This window comes from Scomber scombrus, chromosome 23 (genome assembly GCF_963691925.1).
Source record: "Scomber scombrus chromosome 23, fScoSco1.1, whole genome shotgun sequence".
NCBI classification, from domain to species: domain Eukaryota; kingdom Metazoa; phylum Chordata; class Actinopteri; order Scombriformes; family Scombridae; genus Scomber; species Scomber scombrus.
Genome location: NC_084992.1, coordinates 197,708 through 219,509, shown reverse-complemented (window position 1 = coordinate 219,509; position 21,802 = coordinate 197,708). Strand labels below are relative to the sequence as shown.

The following is a 21,802-nucleotide window of genomic DNA, read 5'->3' as shown; positions in this document are numbered from 1 at the left end:
TGTGTGTGTGTGTGTTAGTGTGTATATGTGTGTGTTAGTGTGTATATGTGTGTGTGAGTGTGTGTGTGTGTGAGTGTGTATATGTGTGTGTTAGTGTGTATATGTGTGTGTTAGTGTGTATATGTGTGTGTTAGTGTGTATGTGTGTGTGTGAGTGTGTATATGTGTGTGTGAGTGTGTATGCGTGTGTGTTAGTGTGTATATGTGTGTGTTAGTGTGTATTACCTGCAGCACCTCCTCCTCCAGGTACTCCTCCTCCTCTCCTTCGTTCTCGGCGTTCTCGCTGTAGCTCAGCAGCTGCTCCTCCAGCGTTGCCACGGATACGTGGGCCCGCCGTCGCCCCCCCGCCGTGTGTGCGTGAGGGAACGCATGTGTGTGTCCGGGGGAGGGGGGGCAGGCGCTCTCGTAGTCCATCAGGTACAGGTGAGGGTCTCTGGAGGTGCTGACGTTAGCCTCCTCCCCCCACATGGAGAGGAGGGGGAGGGAGGAGAGGGGGAGAGAGGAGGGGGAGGGGGGGGACACGGGCAGAGAGGAAGAGGAGGAGGAGGATGGAGATGAAGGGGAGGAGGGGGAGGTGTCCATGGGGGCGGGGCCACTTGAGTAGGCGGAGCTTGGGGAGGGGGAGGAGGGGTCGCTGGGGGAGGGGAGGCTGCTGGAAGAGCTCAGACCTGGAGACAGAGACAGCCAATCAGAGAGCAGAACACCTGTCACATGGTAGGACAAGCAGGTGTGTGTGTGTGTGTGTGTGTGTGTGTTACTGTGTCTGTGTGTATATTTGTACGTGTTAGTGTGTGTGTGTGTGTGTGTGTGTGTGTGTGTGTGTGTGTGTGTGTATTAATTTGTGTGTGTGTGTGTGTGTGTGTGTGTGTGTATTAATTTGTGTGTGTGTGTGTGTGTGTGTGTGTGTGTGTGTGTATTACCTGTGTCGGGGCTCGTGGACAGAGGAGAAAGGGGCATCTGTGGCTGCGGTGTGGCCGGTGTGTGTGTGTCAGCTGGAGGTGTGTATGTGTCTCTGGGCGTCATGTGTGTGTGTGTGTGCAGCTCCTCCAGCGCCGTGGCGAGGCGTGTGTGTCCTCGGGAACGAGCGACGGCGAGCGGCAGGCGGCCCAGCGAATCAGGGATCCCCAACGCCAAACTGTTCCAACCATACAGGAGCTCTGCTGCCCTCTGGTGGCCCAGCGCACACGCCCACATCTGGAATACACACACACACACACACATTAATACACACGCCCACATCTGGAACACACACACACACACACATTAATACATACGCCCACATCTGGAACACACACACATTAATACACACGCCCACATCTGGAACACACACACACACACACACACACGGCCACATCTGGAACACACACACACACACATTAATACACACACGCCCACATCTGGAACACACACACACACACACAGACACACACTAACACACACATTAACACACACACGTGTTTACCAGCGGCGTGCAGGAGAAGTGGTCGACGTTCAGAGGATCAACTTCCTGTTCCAGATCCAAACTGTCGCTGTTCACACTCCTGTAACACACACACACACACACACACACACACACACACACAAGCAGAGGATCAGTGATTATTGATACATATTAACGATAACACAGTGTAACTGTAACTAGTGAAGATCTGTGTGTGTGTGTGTGTGTGTGTACCTCCAGTGCATCAGAGTGTGTATCAGGTGTGTGTATCCCTGAGCAGCAGCCAGGTGCAGCAGCGTCATCCCGCGGTGACGAATGGAGTGATGAAGCCTCTCCCCTCCTCCTCCTCCTCCTCCTCCACTCCATCGGCCTCCTCTCATCATCCGCTCACACACTCCCACAATCCTCCTCTCAAACCACTGCGAAGACTGACACACACACACACACACACACACACACACACACACACACACACACACACACACACACACACACACACACACACACACACACACACACACACACACACACAGAGAGTTAGCGGCCCCAAATCTCTACAACTGACGATCTTTAATAAACATATTGATTAATTATTGACTTTTTCAGACCAGAGACAGAACTGATCAGATTGAAATGATTTAAATCATAATCAATAATCAGATCTGTGACATGATAATAAATTAAAGAGTTAATCAGGTCATCATCAGTCTGTCTCACCTGTCACCCCCCCTCCCCAGCTGGTAGGAAACATTACATTCATAACTGCCCCCCCCCTCCGGTTTTTCCCTGTGGCTCTCCCAGGCATGTTCACCCCCCCTCCCTCTCCCCCCCCCTCCCCCGCTCCCTCTGTGACGCACATGAACGAGTGAGGCTAAAAACGACAACAGAGAGAGCCACAGCCCGTCTCTAATCAAACAGCAGAAGAAGAAGAAGCCTGAAAACACTTCCTGCAGCTGTTGTTGTTATTCTCATCACATGTAGGACTACAGCTCCCATAATGCCCTGCAGCTGTTGTTGTTATTGTTCTCATCACATGTAGGCCTACGGCTCCCATAATGCTCTGCAGCTGTTGTTATTCTCATCACATGTAGGACTACAGCTCCCATAATGCCCTGCAGCTGTTGTTGTTATTCTCATCACATGTAGGACTACAGCTCCCATAATGCCATGCAGCTGTTGTTTTTATTCTCATCACATGTAGGACTACAGCTCCCATAATGCCCTGCAGCTGGTGTTGTTATTGTTCTCATCACATGTAGGACTACGGCTCCCATAATGCTCTGCAGCTGTTCTCATCACATGTAGGACTACAGCTCCCATAATGCCCTGCAGCTGGTGTTGTTATTGTTCTCATCACATGTAGGACTACGGCTCCCATAATGCTCTTCGGGACGGACACAGAAGCTATAAAGTGGTGGATTTAATCAGAGCACTGTGTGTGTGTGTGTGTGTGTGTGTGTGTGTGTGTGTGTGTGTGTGTGTGTGTGTGTGTGTGTGTGTGTGTGTGTGTGTGTGTGTGTGTGTGTGTGATAATAGTGAAGTCACTGCAGTATAATTACCAGGGAAGATGTAACAGACCTGATTTAATACCTGACGACACACTGCTGTATTTATCTGTCTGTTCTACTACTATTGTTCTTCTCTTCTAGTCTCTTCTCTATTTTATTCTATCAGTATAACGAGCTCCATCATCTCTGTTTAAATGACTTCACGTCTCTTCTCACTCAGGTCGACTATAAACACACATTGATCATGTAGTGATGTCTGTTGTCGGTGGCAACCATTAATGATGATGTCACAGCAGCCAGCGAGCTGTTACTGAATATTTATAATAAATATAATAATAATAATAGATAAAGACCACATGTTTTTATGTGTGTGACGTTTCAGTCTGAGCTGTTAAATCTGCAGCAGGTATTATTATTATTATTATTGTTATTATTATTATTATTATTATTGTTATTATTATTATTATTATTATTATTATTATTATTATTTAACAGGTAAGAAGTGAAGGAGATTATAAATCTACTAGAATCTGACAATCAGCCCTCAGCTGTGTGACGGCTGCATGTTTAGCGGTGATTGTTTGCTTAAGGTCACAATCCGTCTATTTTAACTCCTCGACTCGATCTGCCAAATTCCCGGTGACATCAGCGGGCGAGCGGAGCGGCAGGATCAGCGCAGGTCAAACCGCACAAAAGTTTTAACAGGATTTAACATCCAGGTTCAGCTGCTCACGAGTCCCTGCTGACTCATCTGTTAGAGCCGTCTCCATGGTAACCTCGCCTCTCACACTGATTACAGACACATTTTATAGATATCATGTGATGTCATCTTTTCATCTCTACAATAAACCTGATATGACTGATGTGGTGGGAAAACAGCGGCGTGGGGGCCAAATACGGCCCTTCAGCACAAAGCTTTGGCCCCTGAGAAAAAGCAGAACTTCTCTTTTTTATAGTTGCAATTAAAATTTTGATTATTTTTCTACAAATCTTCCATCTGCAGGCTGCTGTAACACAGACGAACTTCTATTAATATAATAAACGCTGTCCTATTTCTGTCCGTTTCTATATCAGTTATATTCTTAAATAATTTAAATACAATAATACAAAGTTCTGATTTTGGAAAAGACACAAAACTACTATGAGGAAAAGTCTTTTTGGGCCCAATTACATCACGTGATGATGTGATACTGATATATGAAGTTAATGTGTCACCTGGACTCAGTGGCAACATGACTTTATCCCCCCAAAAGCATTATGGGAACTGTAGTGCCAGATTATCAACAGCTGACAAAGTCACGTTAATATTTTTTTTAATTTAATAAAACTGAGAATATTAATTAAACTTGAAATATTATAACTTTTCACTTGCATATTATAATCGGTCGATGCCTAATCAGAAGCTGCTACATGTATTCATTTATTTAACATGAATTATGTAACCTGATGATGTTTCTCACTCGGATCATAAAACAGAGACTCTGCTTCTTTCAGCCAGCTCACCTGTTCATGCTCCTCAGGTAGGGTCGGAGGAGGAGGCGTGGCCAGCTGGCTGCCTTGCTGCTGCTGATGATGATGATGATGATGTTGATGCTGCTGCTGATGATGATGCTGCTGGTTGACGTCCCGGGCGGCCATCTCTGCCATCCTGCGCTCCATCTGCTCTAGACGCTCCAGAATGGACATCCTGAACTGATTATCTACAGAAACACAGAAAACACTCAGAGTGAGACCTCCTATCTGATTCAGAAACACAGAAAACACTCAGAGTGAGACCTCCTATCTGATTCAGACACACAGAAAACACTCAGAGTGAGACCTCCTCTCTGATTCAGACACAGAAAACACTCAGAGTGAGACCTCCTCTCTGATTCAGAAACACAGAAAACACTCAGAGTGAGACCTCCTCTCTGATTCAGACACAATAAAACCCTCAGAGTGACACCTCCTCTGACACTGATGACGCAGATGTTTGTGTCATATTTGTAGTTTTTTTCTCTTAAAATAGAAAACATGAAACTTTCTGAGCTGATAAGAACTGAACTTCAGTTTTTAGACTAAACGATGCTCAGAAATAAAATCCAGTCCATCTGGTGCCGTGAAATACTGAAAAAAACGGCTGAAAATGAGTTAATGAGAAGAAGAGCAGCCTGACCTTCATCTTCACCGACTAAAAACCACAGAGTATAAATATCTGTAAGACGTCACAAACTCCAACAGTAGCTGAAACATTTAGCGAGATGAGTCCTGCACTGATCCGCTCTCTTACTTATAGCAGCCGACAAACGAGCACATATCGGGATCCTACACTTCCCACAATGCAGCTGGATGGATGGATTTTTGCAGGTTTAAAACCACCTTTTCAAACTCCAGCTTGTAACGCTGATGACATCACTGTGACATCACCGAGGGGGGGGCGGCTTAAAGAGGATGAGGAGAAGCTGTCAATCAAAAGCGAGACGAACGAGAGGAAGAAACTCGGCAAGGTCGGAGTGTGTCGACAGCTCTAACCAGGAGGCACACGCAAAAGTCAGCTCTTAAATACCTGTTTTAGGAGAGCCTCTTTAACACACACATACACACACACACACACACACACACACACACACACAGAGTCTCAGATGGAAACTATCTCGACTGACTTCAATCGCACTGCCGCCACCTGATGCTGCCTGGCACCGTCAGAGTGTGTGTGTGAAGGAAATAAAAGCAGAGTCCCTAATATAGCCTGATACACTGTGACCTGCACACACACACACACACACACACACACACACACACATAACATCATGATGAATGATGAATGATGGTCTTTGTTAAAAGCTGCTCTCTGCTTTACTGGGTGAAGATTCAGACCGCCGCCGTGTCTGACATCACTTCCTGTTTACAGCACAGTACACTAAATTTGACGTAAGACGTAAAAACTGACACAATCTACTACACAGACACAAAACTACTATAAAGAGACACTAAACTACTACAAAGAGACACTAAACTACTACAAAGAGACACTAAACTACTACAAAGAGACACTAAACTACTATAAAACTACTACAAAGAGACACTAAACTACTACAAAGAGACACTAAACTACTACAAAGAGACACTAAACTACTATAAAACTACTACAAAGAGACAATAAACTACTACAAAGAGACACTAAACTACTATAAAGAGACACTAAACTACTATAAAACTACTACAAAGAGACACTAAACTACTACAAAGAGACACTAAACTACTATAAAGAGACACTAAACTACTATAAAACTACTACAAAGAGACAATAAACTACTACAAAGAGACACTAAACTACTGTTAAGAGACACTAAACTACTACAAAGAGACACTAAACTACTGTTAAGAGACACTAAACTACTATTAAGAGACACTAAACTACTACAAAGAGACACTAAACTACTATTAAGAGACACTAAACTACTACAAAGAGACACTAAACTACTATTAAGAGACACTAAACTACTACAAAGAGACACTAAACTACTACAAAGAGACACTAAACTACTATAAAGAGACACTAAACTACTGTTAAGAGACACTAAACTACTACAAAGAGACACTAAACTACTATTAAGGGACACTAAACTACTACAAAGAGACACTAAACTACTATTAAGATACACTAAACTACTACAAAGAGACACTAAACTACTACAAAGAGACAATAAACTACTATAAAGAGACAATAAACTACTATAAAGAGACACTAAATTACTATAAAGAGACACTAAACTACTATAAAGAGACACTAAACTACTATAAAACTACTACAAAGAGACAATAAACTACTACAAAGAGACACTAAACTACTATTAAGAGACACTAAACTACTACAAAGAGACACTAAACTACTACAAAGAGACAATAAACTACTATAAAGAGACACTAAATTACTACAAAGAGACAATAAACTACTATAAAGAGACAATAAACTACTATAAAGAGACAATAAACTACTATAAAGAGACACTAAACTACTATAAAGAGACACTAAACTACTATAAAACTACTACAAAGAGACAATAAACTACTACAAAGAGACACTAAACTACTATTAAGAGACACTAAACTACTACAAAGAGACACTAAACTACTACAAAGAGACAATAAACTACTATAAAGAGACACTAAATTACTATAAAGAGACACTAAACTACTACAAAGAGACAATAAACTACTATAAAGAGACACTAAATTACTACAAAGAGACACTAAACTACTATTAAGAGACACTAAACTACTACAAAGAGACACTAAACTACTACAAAGAGACACTAAACTACTACAAAGAGACACTAAATTACTATAAAGAGACACTAAACTACTACAAAGAGACACTAAACTACTATTAAGAGACACTAAACTACTACAAAGAGACACTAAACTACTATAAAACTACTATAAAGAGACAATAAACTACTATAAAGAGACACTAAATTACTATAAAGAGACACTAAACTACTACAAAGAGACACTAAATTACTACAAAGAGACACTAAACTACTACAAAGAGACACTAAACTACTACAAAGAGACAATAAACTACTATAAAGAGACACTAAACTACTACAAAGAGACACTAAACTACTATTAAGAGACAATAAACTACTACAAAGAGACACTAAATTACTACAAAGAGACACTAAACTACTACAAAGAGACACTAAACTACTATTAAGAGACACTAAACTACTACAAAGAGACACTAAACTACTATAAAACTACTATAAAGAGACAATAAACTACTATAAAGAGACACTAAATTACTATAAAGAGACACTAAACTACTACAAAGAGACACTAAATTACTACAAAGAGACACTAAACTACTACAAAGAGACACTAAACTACTACAAAGAGACAATAAACTACTATAAAGAGACACTAAATTACTACAAAGAGACACTAAACTACTACAAAGAGACACTAAATTACTATAAAGAGACACTAAACTACTACAAAGAGACACTAAATTACTACAAAGAGACACTAAACTACTACAAAGAGACACTAAATTACTACAAAGAGACACTAAACTACTATAAAGAGACACTAAATTACTACAAAGAGACACTAAACTACTACAAAGAGACAATAAACTACTATAAAGAGACACTAAATTACTACAAAGAGACACTAAACTACTACAAAGAGACACTAAATTACTATAAAGAGACACTAAACTACTACAAAGAGACACTAAATTACTACAAAGAGACACTAAACTACTACAAAGAGACACTAAATTACTACAAAGAGACACTAAACTACTACAAAGAGACACTAAATTACTACAAAGAGACACTAAAGAGACACTAAACTACTACAAAGAGACACTAAGACACTAAACTACTACACAGCTTTTATTCACCGAGCAAAATATTCACTGTTTATTATATTTATTATATTATATATTTATTGTACATTATAGATTCATCAGGTTTTAAAAAGAAACAGCGATGAACCAATCACAGACAGCAGATATATTTATCAATAATAAAATATAACATATTTGTAACATCCAACAACGAGATGTTCAAATAATAACAGAAGTGTTTTAACGTCAGATCAAATGTTCAATTATAAATATTATATCAGAGTAAAACTTAACGACGCTTCAGTATCGTGTTATTGATCCTGATCAATAATGATCATCAGTAATCAAAGATCTTCTCTGAACCATCATCTGTCTTTAAATTACTTTCACAAACTTTACATTTTTAATTTCAGCACTTTAAATAAATAAATATCAACCGTTATCTCGCGGGTTTCTCGGTTACCGTGGTGACTGAGCAGCTCTGTAACCGTGACAACAACTAGAGTCGGTCCTACCGTCTGTCGCCTCGCCGCGCCTCATCCATCTTCTGTTTCCCTCCCTTTCTCTCAGGTGAGAGGCATTATGGGTAGGTTATGATGTCACACACACACACACACACACACACTGGGTCTGTAAACGTGGCGTGACGAGGAGCTGCTGAGCGACAGAATGAGGAGTCGGGACGCTGCAGCAGACTGAGAGCCGAGCAGGATCAACAAGTTAAACACACACCACTGATGCAAGGCATCATGGGAAATCCACAGGGAGGGGGGGGCAGAGGAGGGGGGGGGGGGGGGGGGGTCTAATTTGACTCAGTGACATTCTTGGCTCGGAGCCTAAAACCTCCAGCAGATAAGCTTCATTCATTCAGAGGGAAATACTTTACTGTACTACAGTTAGAGGTACTAGTACTTTACTGCAGTACAGTTAGAGGTACTAGTACTTTACTGCAGTACAGTTAGAGGTACTAGTACTTTACTGCAGTACTGTTTGAGGTACTTGTACTTTACTGCAGTACAGTTTGAGGTACTAGTACTTTACTGTAGTACAGTTTGAGGTACTTGTACTTTACTGTAGTACAGTTTGAGGTACTTGTACTTTACTGTAGTACAGTTTGAGGTACTTGTACTTTACTGTAGTACAGTTTGAGGTACTCTGTACACTGTTTACTGCAGTAAAGGATGTGAGTACTAGCTAGAGATCAGTTAATGAATTGATCGGATCTATTTGAACATGTCCTATATGACAGAGCAGAGTGAGCAGTATGGAAACAGTTTGCTGCTGTCTGAGGGTCAAACTGCTGCTGTCACTGTCAGAAATAGAAGCAGGAGCTGATGACAGACTCAGAGTGTTTTCAAGTGATGACAGCGGAAAACAGCTCTAACACATCAATCACTGACAGAGAGAGAGAGAGAGAGGGGGAGGGAGAGAGAGACAGAGAGAGACAGAGAGACACAAAGAGAGAGAGAGAGACAGAGAGACAGAAAGAGAGAGAGACAGACAGAGAGACAGAAAGAGAGAGGGAGAGAGAGAGAGAGAAAGTGAGGGAGAGAGAAAGAGACACAGAGAGAGAGAGAGAGCGACAGAGAGAGAGAGAGAGAGAGGGGGAGGGAGGGAGAGAGACAGAGAGAGAGAGAGAGATAGAGAGAGAGAGAGAGAGAGAGAGAGAGAGAGAGAGACAGAGAGAGAGACAAAGAGAGAGAGAGACAGAGAGAGGGAGGGAGAGAGAGAGAAAGAGAAAGACAGACAGAGAGACACAGAGAGAGAGAGAGAGACACACAGAGAGAGAGAGAGACAGAGAGAGAGAGAGAGACAGAGAGAGAGAGAAAGAGACAGAGAGAGAGACAGAGAGAGAGACAGAGAGAGAGAAAAACTGTGTGTGTTTAGCTCTGCTGCCCCCAGCAGGTGGACGCTGGTATAACAGCTGGTTCTCTGTTCTTTAGAATGACGGTCAATCAGAAAATCTCTCTATTTATAAATGACAGGAACGTCTGTCATTCGCATATCTCTCCGTTTGTTGTGCCGGTCCGGGGGGGGGCACACGCTTTAATAGTTGCACACACACACACACACACACACACACACACACACACGTAGTCACTCTCTACAGCGCGCTCTTGCTTGCACACATCAGGGAGCCGCTATCAATATGTGGGGGAGTTGGGATGTCTGACTTTGTAGTAAAAAACACTAGTTAACAATAAAGAGGCTTTAAAAGAGTGTCAAGACTGTTTTAAACATAGACTGTATATATAATGGACGTAACATCCGTGACGTCACCCATTGGTTTGTGGACTGCTGCTCGGAGGCCAATAGTATCGGATCTGAGCAGCGCCATCTTGAACATTTCAGGTGCATGCTGGGAAAAATAAAAACAGGGATTCTACTTATATGGGCATCAGGAGGAGCATGAGGCGCCCTCCTGAACTTGTGAACCAATCAACCTGTCAATCACCACGTAGCCACGCCCTAATGCATACCCTGCTTTATCGTCACATATAAAATCAGGGAGGCCAAAATGTCCCAAATGAACATCATACTGCATTGAAGAAGGCTTTAAACTAGCGATTGAGACCATAAACACATTTTGAAAACGTTTACTGAGGTTAGAAATCAAGTGAGAAGTTGGTGAATTCTCCATTGACTTGTATAGAGACGGATGTCCTTTTGACACCAAAACGGTCGCCCCCTGGTGGCCTTTTGATAGAATGCAGTTTTAAGTTACTTCCTCGTTGGCCTCATTTCAGAGGACCAGAACTCCCCGTCTGGTATTAAATAATGAAACTTACTAACTGTAACCCTAAAAAAAAGGAGTAATTAATTTGACACATTTTACAGAGAGAAGTGAACTTTGGTACAGACTCTAAAAAAAAACTAAACACTGAAAACAGTGAGTTACATTTAAATCATTACTCAGAGTTTAATGACAGTACTCTGATATTACAGCAGCACTCTGGCGCCATCTGGTGTCCAACATTAATCACTGCACGCAATAATGAGGAAGGAGAATATTCACTACTACATAAAACTGATTGATTGATTATGTGTTCAGAGGATTGATGTTATTCAGAGCTGCTGCTGAGATCTTTAGAACCGACTCAGAGCCGCTGCTGAGATCTCTAGAACCGACTCAGAGCTGCTGCTGAGATCTCTAGAACCGACACAGAGCTGCTGCTGAGATCTCTAGAACCGACTCAGAGCCTCTGCTGAGATCTTTAGAACCGACTCAGAGCCGCTGCTGAGATCTCTAGAACCGACTCAGAGCCGCTGCTGAGATCTCTAGAACCGACTCAGAGCCTCTGCTGAGATCTTTAGAACCGACTCAGAGCCGCTGCTGAGATCTCTAGAACCGACACAGAGCTGCTGCTGAGATCTCTAGAACCGACTCAGAGCCTCTGCTGAGATCTTTAGAACCGACTCAGAGCCGCTGCTGAGATCTCTAGAACCGACTCAGAGCTGCTGCTGAGATCTCTAGAACCGACTCAGAGCCTCTGCTGAGATCTTTAGAACCGACTCAGAGCCGCTGCTGAGATCTCTAGAACCGACTCAGAGCCGCTGCTGAGATCTCTAGAACCGACTCAGAGCTGCTGCTGAGATCTCTAGAACCGACTCAGAGCCGCTGCTGAGATCTTTAGAACCGACTCAGAGCTGCTGCTGAGATCTTTAGAACCGACTCAGAGCTGCTGCTGAGATCTCTAGAACCGACTCAGAGCTGCTGCTGAGATCTCTAGACCCGACTCAGAGTGTGATGTGTAAGAGGAGCTGTGACTGACCGTCCAATGAGAGCCAGTCGAGCTGAGAGCTGGGCAGCGAGCTGGCGTTCCTCGCTCGGTACTCAAACAGAACCGAAGACGAAACAGAACCGCCGGACTCCAGAACCTGAAGACACACCAGACCGGCCTCGTGGGCTGCAGAGAGAGGAGAGAACGTCAGTGTGTGTGTGTGTGTTACAGTGTGTGTGTGTGTGTTACAGTGTGTGTGTGTGTGTGTGTGTGTGTGTGTGTGTTACAGTGTGTGTGTGTAACAGTGTGTGTAACAGTGTGTGTGTGTGTTACAGTGTGTGTGTGTGTGTGTGTGTGTGTGTAACAGTGTGTGTGTGTTACAGTGTGTGTGTGTGTGCTACAGTGTGTGTGTGTTTGTGAGTTACAGTGTATGTGTGTGTTACAGTGTGTGTGTGTGTGTTACAGTGTGTGTGTGTGTGTGTGTGTGTGTGTGTGTTACAGTGTTTGTGTGTGTGTGTGTTACAGTGTGTTACAGTGTGTGTTACAGTGTGTGTGTTACAGTGTGTGTGTGCATGTGTGTTACAGTGTGTGTGTGTGTGTTACAGTGTGTGTGTGTTACAGTGTGTGTGTGTGTGTGTGTTACAGTGTGTGTGTGTGTGTGTGCGTTACAGTGTGTGTGTGTGTGTCACAGTGTGTGTGTGTGTGTGTGTGTGTGTGTGTGTGTGTGCGTGCGTTACAGTGTGTGTGTGTGTGTGTGTGTGTGTTACAGTGTGTGTGTGTGTGTGTGTGTGTTACAGTTTGTTTGTGTGTGTGTTAGACTTGTAGTCAAGACCGCCTAAACCGAGAACAAGACACTTCCCAGACCAGTCGAGGTCGAGACCAAGACCAAGACCGAGACAGAAACCCCCCCCCCAAAAAAACCCAGTTACACCATATATTTCATGAGTTGTAGAACATAAGCACCATACTGGGTTCCGCTGCTAAGTATAAATATTAGATTGTATTATTCAACTACAGGCTAGGGGTGGGCAATATGGCAAAAATATCATTTTTTTTATAATAAAATCACGATTCTTTTTTACGTTGATTTTTGAGACTAATTTGCAAGTTTCTGAACAGTGCAACCAAACCATTTCCCATGTAAAACATCGCTCTAAAAGAAAAAAGAAAACAATTTAGGCCAAAGAACCTTTCTGAACACATTTTAAATGACATAATTTGTGCAATTTTTCCAAATAAAAATGGAAATTTAAGTAACTGTGGTTATCTCTTAAAGTGCAACGATTTAGAACAAAGATGATCAAACTGCAAACAGTAGCAGCTCTTCTGCACTTTATACTTTATACTGGTTGAAGCGGCAACATGGAGACTCCCATTAAAGAGCCAGGGACCGGAAGTCTTCATTTAGTGAACATTTCATTATAATTCTTCATCAGCAGATGTTATACTATATCTATACTATAGATGATTGGAGGTGGATGATATGAGGATATGATGATATTTGGGTGTGTATGTGTCTATGGTCTGGAAACTATATAACAAACAGTAACGTTAATCACCATGGCAACAATGGTATACAATGTAAATGGAGGCTATCGTAAATCATAAACATTCAATAAACATAAGAATTGATTTCAATACACATTACAGATTCTCTCAAAGCAATATATTAACGTGTTAATGGTGATAAAATAACTTGTTACTATTTATAACACTGATAACAGAAAACCGTTATAACCGTTATAGAAATGTGCTAGCATAATGCTAACGAGTGCTAACGAGTGCTATAACTGCCGTTTAAATTATATAAATGCCGTCAAATTTACATAAATCAATAAACAGGTTATGGTCAAACAAACAATCAGTGAAACATCACTTGACATAACTTACTTATCATTTAAGGACGCAATTTAGGGAGTTAGCCGGCTTCATAGCGTGTAACGCATTAACCGGACAGAAGGAAACCATGGCAACAACAAACTTAGGTTCCGCCCTCAGTCTTTCTAACAATGTCTATAACCTGATTATTAAAAATCCAGCAGCTTTAGAACATATTATTGTTCAGACATTGTTTCTATTATTTTTGGTTTAACACTAGCTGTTGCCTCTGGCTGCGGTGTGGCCGGTCTGCACGTAGTTCGCTCTGATTGGTTGGTCAGGTGGACGTGAAACTTCTGATGCGTCTGTGCGTCATCATAGAACTGCAACATATAGAACGTGGCCCATAGACGATTCTACGATCTCTCTGCTTTGTCAGATCGTCGACACGTTCTAATCCTTCACGATCTAATATCGTCATATCACACACCTCTAACTACAGGCAGGATGAGCGCCAACACGTTTGAGTCACAAAATGTCATTGACACAAATCCCCTCGAGACCGCTCTGCCGGTCCAAGACATGGCGAGACCGAGAGACCCGAGACCAAGACAAGACCAAGACCATGAAAAAGTGGTCTCGAGACCAAGACCGGTCTCGAGACCTACAAGTCTAGTGTGTGTGTGTGTGTGTGTTACAGTGTGTGTGTGTGTGTGTTACAGTGTGTGTGTGTGTGTGTGTACCTGGACAGTAGCAGCGCAGCACTCCCGGCTGGATCAGTGATGCAGGGACGGAGCTTTGATCAAACACACACGAGTATCGACCCGACAGCTCGCTCCACGGTCCTGTGATCAATACCTTCACCCCGCCCTGTAACACACACACACACACGCACACACACACACACACACACACACACACACACACACACAGTTCAGTTCATTTTTATTATAAATTTACCAAAAGAACGTCTTCTGATTATCAGTGATTAATCATTCATTATCTTATCAGTGATTGATTATCAGTGATTGATTATCAGTGATTGATTATCAGTGATTGATTATTATTGATAATCAGTGATTGATTATTGATTATTAGTGATTGATTATCAGTGATTGATTATCAATGATTGATTATCAGTGATTGATTATCAGTGATTGATTATTATTGATAATCAGTGATTGATTATTGATTATTAGTGATTGATTATCAGTGATTGATTATCAATGATTGATTACCTCGGGGTAGGACCACTCTGGGGAGAAGTCAGTGATGGAGGCGAGTCCGGAGGAGGAAGGCATCGGGTGGGGGAAGGGGAGGAAGGAGGAGGAGGGGGAGGGCTGGGGCGGCACCATGTATCGGATCCCCGTGGGGAACACAGCGGGGGGGGCGGGTGCTGCGACGGGATTGGCCTCCTCGGTGATGAGGTCAGAGATGAGATCGGGGAACTGGCTGTCAAAGGAGATGTCGAGCTCCTCGCCGCCCCCCCGCTCGCAGGGCTCCGCCTCCTGCTGCGTCTCCATAGAGGCGTCCTCCGACTCGTAGCCCCGCCCCCTCTCCTCCTTCACCTGCACCGAGGGCGTCGCCGGGGGAGCCGTCGCCATGGTAATGTCAGCCGGGGTGTCGGCCACGTTGGGGTTGACGAACAGCTGCGGCCGACTCTGTGGCAGCCCCAGGGGCTGATGGGATACCTGCTGGGGGGGTGGGGCTTCGGGTCCCAGCAGGTGATTAAAGGGCTTCTCTAGGACCAATGGCTGATGCCCGTCCGGCTGCCGCTGCGTCTGATTGGCCGGCAGAGCGGCCGAGCTCGGCGCCGAGTCCTGACAAACCAGGAGCAGCGACGCAGCGCTACTTCCTGTCTGTTGCCGTGGCGACGAGCAGGAGGAGGCGTGGCTCGGCTGGACGGACACAAACACACAGAGTGAGTGACAGGCTCCTCTCGGCCAATCAGAGCAGAGAACTCAGTCAGGTGACTCACCTGCAGCAAAGCCAGCTTGGTGGGAGGAGCGCTGCCTTCATCATCTTCATCATTATCATCATCCTCATCACCCCTCCTCTCCTTCACCTCCTCTTCATCGTCCCCAGCCTCCCCCCCGTCCCTCACCCCCTCTGACTCCCCCAGAGCACCCAGCTCCAGGCAGAGGGGGAGGAGGGGGGGGACAACAGAGGAAGTGGGAGACAGCGCAAGGGAGGGTGGGAGGGAGGTGGAGGGGGGGGACGAAGAGGAGGAAGAGGAGAGGGAGGAGAGCGAGGAGGGAGGGGAGACGGAGGAGGGAGGGATGGAGGTGGGGGAGAGGGAGAGAGCCAGGGAGGGAGGAGAGAGGGGGGAGGAGGAGCAGAGGACGGGGGACGGGGTGGAGGAGCAGGTGGGAGGGGGGCCGCCGTACGTCTGGCCCTGTTTGGGGGAGTTTAGGAAGGAGTCGGGGTCAAAGGCCGGGGGGAGGGAGGGGGTGGGCGGGGGAGGTGAGGGGGAGGAAGGAGGAGAGGCGGCTGCAGGAGGAGGAGGAGGGGAGCGTATGGAGGAGGAGGTGGAGGAGGGGGTGAGGAGCAGGCCTCCAATGACAGGGGAGGGCAGGAGGGTGAGGGAGAGGGTGGCCTGGACTGGAGGGGGGAGGGAGGGGGGGGCGGGGGAGGAAGAGGAGCAGGGAGGGGAGGGGGAGGCGGGGGCAGCAGGAGGGGGAGGGGGGAGGGAGGGGGAGAGCAGTAATTGGCCAGAGCCTCCTCCTCCTCCTCCTCCTCCTCCCCCAGAGATGGCCGTGGTCGTCGCCATGACGATCACCGCGTTCTGGGGCAGCGCCACCGTCGTCAGGTTGCCGCGGTGGTCGCCGTAGAAACCGTTGCCGTGGTTGCCCATGGTGATGGTGGCTCTGTGGGGCTGCGGGGGGGACGAGGCCGAACTGCAGGAAAGATGACATCATCATCACCTTCATCACCACCATCATCATCATCATCACCAACACCACCACCTTCATCACCATCATCACCACCACCTTCATCACCATCATCACCACCACCTTCATCACCATCATCACCACCACCTTCACCACCATCATCATCACCACCTTCACCACCATCATCATCACCAACACCACCACCTTCATCATCACCAACACCACCACCTTCACCACCACCATCATCACCACCACCTTCATCATCACCTTCATCACATTACGTACATACTCTGTTATTTATATATTAGTAACTTACGAGGAGGGGGGGCAGGGAGAGGACACCGGGCTGCTCTGAGCCTGTAGGTGGGGCAGTTTGGCATCTCCTCCTCCTCCTCCACCTCCTCTCCCAACCTCCCCCGCCTCTGAGGAGAGCGGGGAGGCGGAGGGTCTGCAGGAGGAGGGGGGCAGTTTGGGGGAGATGATGCGATGCTTGGTGCTGTTACAGCGGTGAGGAATGTTCACTCCTGAAGATACTGCACACACACACACACACACACAGGAACACAGCATTAGTCTGTGCGCAGTGATGTCACAGTGATGTCAGAGTGATGTCACAGAGGGGGCGTTACCCTGGGTGGTGTTACAGAGGCAGGTGTGTGTGCGCGGCTGCGGTTTGGTTCTCTGACGGTCCAGAATGTGCTGAACCAGTTCCTCGATGCTGAAATCACCCGAACCCAGAGAGCACTTCATACTGTGGACTGACACACACACACACACACACACACACACACAGAGGGAGACACACACACACACACACACACAGAGGGAGACACACACACACACACAGAGTTAACAGCAGCCGATTTTCTCTCTCATAACTTGACTTTTCTCTCGAAATATTCCGACACTGGTGAGTAAATACAGAGCATGTTGCAGACGTGTGTGTGTGTGTGTGTGTGTGTGTGTGTTCTTACACATGGGCTTCAGCTGGTTCAGCAGGTCGTCTCGGCTCCACCTCACGCTGTCATGACGGTCCGACACCGCACACAGCAGCTGACTGCATTTCCCAGAATCCTCCAGGGACGGCACATTCAGGTAGTGGACCAGCACGATGTCTGGGTTCTGCCGCGCGCACACACACACACACACACACACACACACAGAGGGAGATACACACACACACACACACACACACACACACACACACACACAGAGAGACAGACAGACAGATTTATTTATTTGGACAATTAAGTTGTTTTGATTGATTTGTGTGTGTGTGTGTGTGTGTGTTAGCGTGTGCGTGTGCGTGTGTGTGTGTGTGTGTGTGTGTTAGTGTGTGTGTGTGTGTACCTGCAGCAACCAGTAACATCGTCTGTGGAATGTTGGCACAATGGAGGAATGAACGTAGCAACCGTACAGGCACTGAAAGAAAACATTAGGTTGTAATAACAATATATAAACATGATAATAACAGTGTATGAACCAGGCAGGGAGTTCTGGTCCTCTGAAATGAGGCCAACGAGGAAGTAACTTAAAACTGCATTCTATCAAAAGGCCACTAGGGGGCGACCGTTTTGGTGTCAAAAGGACTTCCGTCTCTATACAAGTCAATGGAGAATTCACCAACTTCTCACTTGATTTCTAACCTCAGTAAACGTTTTCAAAATGTGTTTATGGTCTCAATCGCTAGTTTAAAGCCTTCTTCAATGCAGTATGATGTTCATTTGGGACATTTTGGCCTCCCTGATTTTATATGTGACGATAAAGCAGGGTATGCATTAGGGCGTGGCTACGTGGTGATTGACAGGTTGATTGGTTCACAGGTTCAGGAGGGCGCCTCATGCTCCTCCTGATGCCCATATAAGTAGAATCCCTGTTTTTATTTTTCCCAGCATGCACCTGAAATGTTCAAGATGGCGCTGCTCAGATCCGATACTATTGGCCTCCGAGCAGCAGTCCACAAACCAATGGGTGACGTCACGGATGTTACGTCCATTATATATACAGTCTCTGGTAATAAACCATGATAACAGTGTAATAAGCACACACCTCCATGCCCTGGACCTTCAGCTTCATGTGGTCCTCTCTCGTCGTTTTCCCATCCTTCCGTTTCTTCCAGCAGTATCCGTCCTTCCTGTACTTCACCTTCTTCCTGTTGTAGAGGATGATGCTGCCGTTCTTCGGCCTGACACAGACACACACACACACAGTTATAACACAGCTGTTCAACCGTCACAGACACTAACAGAGAGAGTTAGTTTTGGTGTACCTGGTTTTCAGGGAGCAGGAGAGCCACTCATCATGTCTGTCAAATGAAATCAGGTACGAGGCGATCTCCTGCAGACACACACACACACACACACACACACACACACACACACACACACACACACACACACAGAGAGAGAGGCTCAGTGATCTTCATCAGTTTACCTCCCTCCAACATCACAATCTGAGTCTACTGACTGAAAACATCTCACAGGTTTTACATCGGCTCATTGCAGGATGCTCCAAGTCTGATGTTTTACCTTCAGATGAACACACAGTCACACACACACACACACACACACACACACACACAGTCACACACACACACAGTCACTGACCTCGTTAGTATTCCACCTGAGCCGCTCATTAGGCAGACTGGACGAGCGAGGGAGACACTCCAGCAGCTTGTTAGGAAGAAACACTTTCCTCTGTCCTTTATTCTCTACACACACACACACACACACACACACACACACACACACACACACACACACATCAAAAATAATTAAATGATTAATTGATTGACGGTTTAATCTGTAAAATCTTAAAACTGTGAATAATGTTCATAATTTTCTAAGGCTGGAGATAATTCATAAAATCAAAGTAGAATCAAAACATTCATGATGAAACAAAGAAAAGTGAAGCAGAGCTGCAGCGATGATCAACAGAACATTAATCATCTATTAAATAACTGCTTTATAATCAGAATCAGCTTTATTCATTAAGAATTCATTTAGCCTCTGTGTTTTAGAGCAGAACAGAAAAAATACACACAAACGAAGGAATGATAGATCATAATAAACACAGTGAAGTGAACATGACGTCACACAGCTCTCATAAAGTCTGACAGACATTTAATCAATAACGTGATGAAATAACTGATCGGCTGCAGCGTGATCAGTCTGACTGTAGACACGTTAAACTGTCAGTGATCAATAATCAGTGATCAATAATCCTGCAGCACAGACGCCTGCGTGTAGGTGTGATGCGACTGACCTGTCTCCGTGGAAACCATCTCCTTGTTGCTCATGGCGACGAGTCCATGCAGGATAGATGAGTCTCACACAACGCACGGCCGCCCGCACTGCCCCACTGTGAGCGCACACACACACACACACATACACACACACACACACACACACACACACACACACACACACACACACACACACACACAGTCAATAATCTCATCGATAGGGAACAGCTCTGCAACAGAACACCAGCATCACACACACACACATGAAATCCAAGCTGCTAACTGGCCGGCTGTACACACACACACATACACACACACACACACACACACCCCTTCAATAGCTCCCTGTTGCTAAGCAACAGCTGAATTTGCACCCACTTTAAATGGAGATACAGAGTGTTCATAACACACACTGAATATTTGTGTGTGTGTTGGTTATATAACATGTTTGATTTTTACATACAGCTTTGACTGTGTGTGTGTGTGTGTGTGTGTGTGTGTGTGTGTGTGTGTGTGTGTGTGTGTGTGTGTGTGTGTGTGTGTGTGTGTGTGTGTGTGTGTAAAGTAAATAACATCAATAAACACCTAAACTGTTGTAACATTAATTGGATCATGTGACAGTTTTCTATTAAACAATCTCCACAAACTGACATTCTTTTATTTAAACAAATAAAATAGTTCAAAATAATAATAATAATAATAATAATAATAATAATAATAATAATAATAACAATAATAAAAACAACTCTTCTGGTTTGAACATAAAATATAAATTAAAATGTGATGAAACCTGGCAGCAGACGGAGATAACTCATGTTTAAATGCTACTGAATAAACATAACAGTATTTCTATTTTTAGACCTCCAGAGCTCCAGGAGGCCCGGACCTCAGACCGCGGTCTCTCCTGCTGGCTGTAGCCGTCTGACAGTGCTCCTCTCCCGGCTGCATTGGCTCGGCCCCTCCCGGCCCGCGGAACTCGCTAACTTTAAACCTGCCTTTAAACACCAGCTGCTCCGGGCTCAGCTCCAGCTCCAGCTCTCCTCTCTCTAACCCAAACCCTGCTCCTCTCTTCCATTCACCACTTATTTAATATCTGTGTTTGTTGTTTAGCAGCTCGGTTAGCCGGTTAGCCGCCTGCTAAGTGCTCCTACCTCCCGAGCCGAGCCGAGCCAGGGCCAGACAGCGGGGCACCGAGCTCCGCAGACACAGCGTGGCATAAAACGAGTCAGATAACGGAGGACGGCACCGAGCAGGAGCCGCTACGAGCCAAAACACACCGTTAAAGCTGCCTTACCTTCCGCCTTCAGCACAGCCGCCATCTTCTTTCGGTCTGACGTCACCCCGTAGCTACGTCACGTGGGTTGCGGCGGGTCAGCTGTCAATCATGTCAAAGATGATTGACAGGTGGATAGGTGGATAGATAGATAGATAGATAGATAGATAGATAGATAGATAGATAAATAGATAGATAGATAGATAGATAGATAGATAGATAGATAGATAGATAGATAGATAGGTGGATAGATAGATAGATAGATAGATAGATAGATAGATAGATAGATAGATAGATAGATAGATAGATAGATAGATAGATAGATAGATAGATGTATTTTAATCTAATTAAATCCATTTTATTATATTTTCATTTCATGCAATTCATTCTTCCTAAAATGATTTAATCTCCAAAACACCAAGACGCTTCGTTTAATGACGTCCATCTTTGTTGTGTCTTCTTCTTCTGTGACAGTTTTAACGGCACCAACTGGAGAATTTAGCGACACCTGCTGTTCACCTGTAGATATTCAGCAGGAAGGAAGGAAAGAAGGAAGGAAAGAAGGAAG

The 21,802-nt window shown here is 44.8% G+C and overlaps 1 protein-coding gene across 2 annotated transcripts in view; it reads right to left on the bottom strand.

Annotated features, from left to right (window-relative positions):
• The window catches only part of camta2 (calmodulin binding transcription activator 2), a 26,775-nt gene extending 5,479 nt beyond the window's left edge, over positions 1-21,296 (bottom strand). The window contains exons 1-18 of one of the 2 annotated variants that reach the window (XM_062444683.1): positions 21,256-21,296; positions 19,982-20,077; positions 19,324-19,427; positions 18,987-19,054; positions 18,767-18,902; positions 18,068-18,139; positions 17,692-17,839; positions 17,347-17,475; positions 17,034-17,250; positions 15,805-16,723; positions 15,065-15,724; positions 14,570-14,696; positions 12,060-12,194; positions 4,452-4,648; positions 1,675-1,868; positions 1,462-1,540; positions 920-1,193; positions 225-667 (exon numbers count right to left, since the gene is read on the bottom strand). In XM_062444683.1, the coding sequence (XP_062300667.1) occupies positions 225-667; positions 920-1,193; positions 1,462-1,540; positions 1,675-1,868; positions 4,452-4,648; positions 12,060-12,194; positions 14,570-14,696; positions 15,065-15,724; positions 15,805-16,723; positions 17,034-17,250; positions 17,347-17,475; positions 17,692-17,839; positions 18,068-18,139; positions 18,767-18,902; positions 18,987-19,054; positions 19,324-19,427; positions 19,982-20,015 (3,936 nt within the window). In that variant the 5' untranslated portion in view covers positions 20,016-20,077; positions 21,256-21,296. Of the gene's footprint in view, positions 1-224; positions 668-919; positions 1,194-1,461; positions 1,541-1,674; positions 1,869-4,451; positions 4,649-12,059; positions 12,195-14,569; positions 14,697-15,064; positions 15,725-15,804; positions 16,724-17,033; positions 17,251-17,346; positions 17,476-17,691; positions 17,840-18,067; positions 18,140-18,766; positions 18,903-18,986; positions 19,055-19,323; positions 19,428-19,981; positions 20,078-20,822; positions 21,080-21,255 lie in introns of those variants that run through there. The other variant, XM_062444682.1, reaches the window with a different exon arrangement.
• Positions 21,297-21,802: the final 506 nt, after the last annotated feature.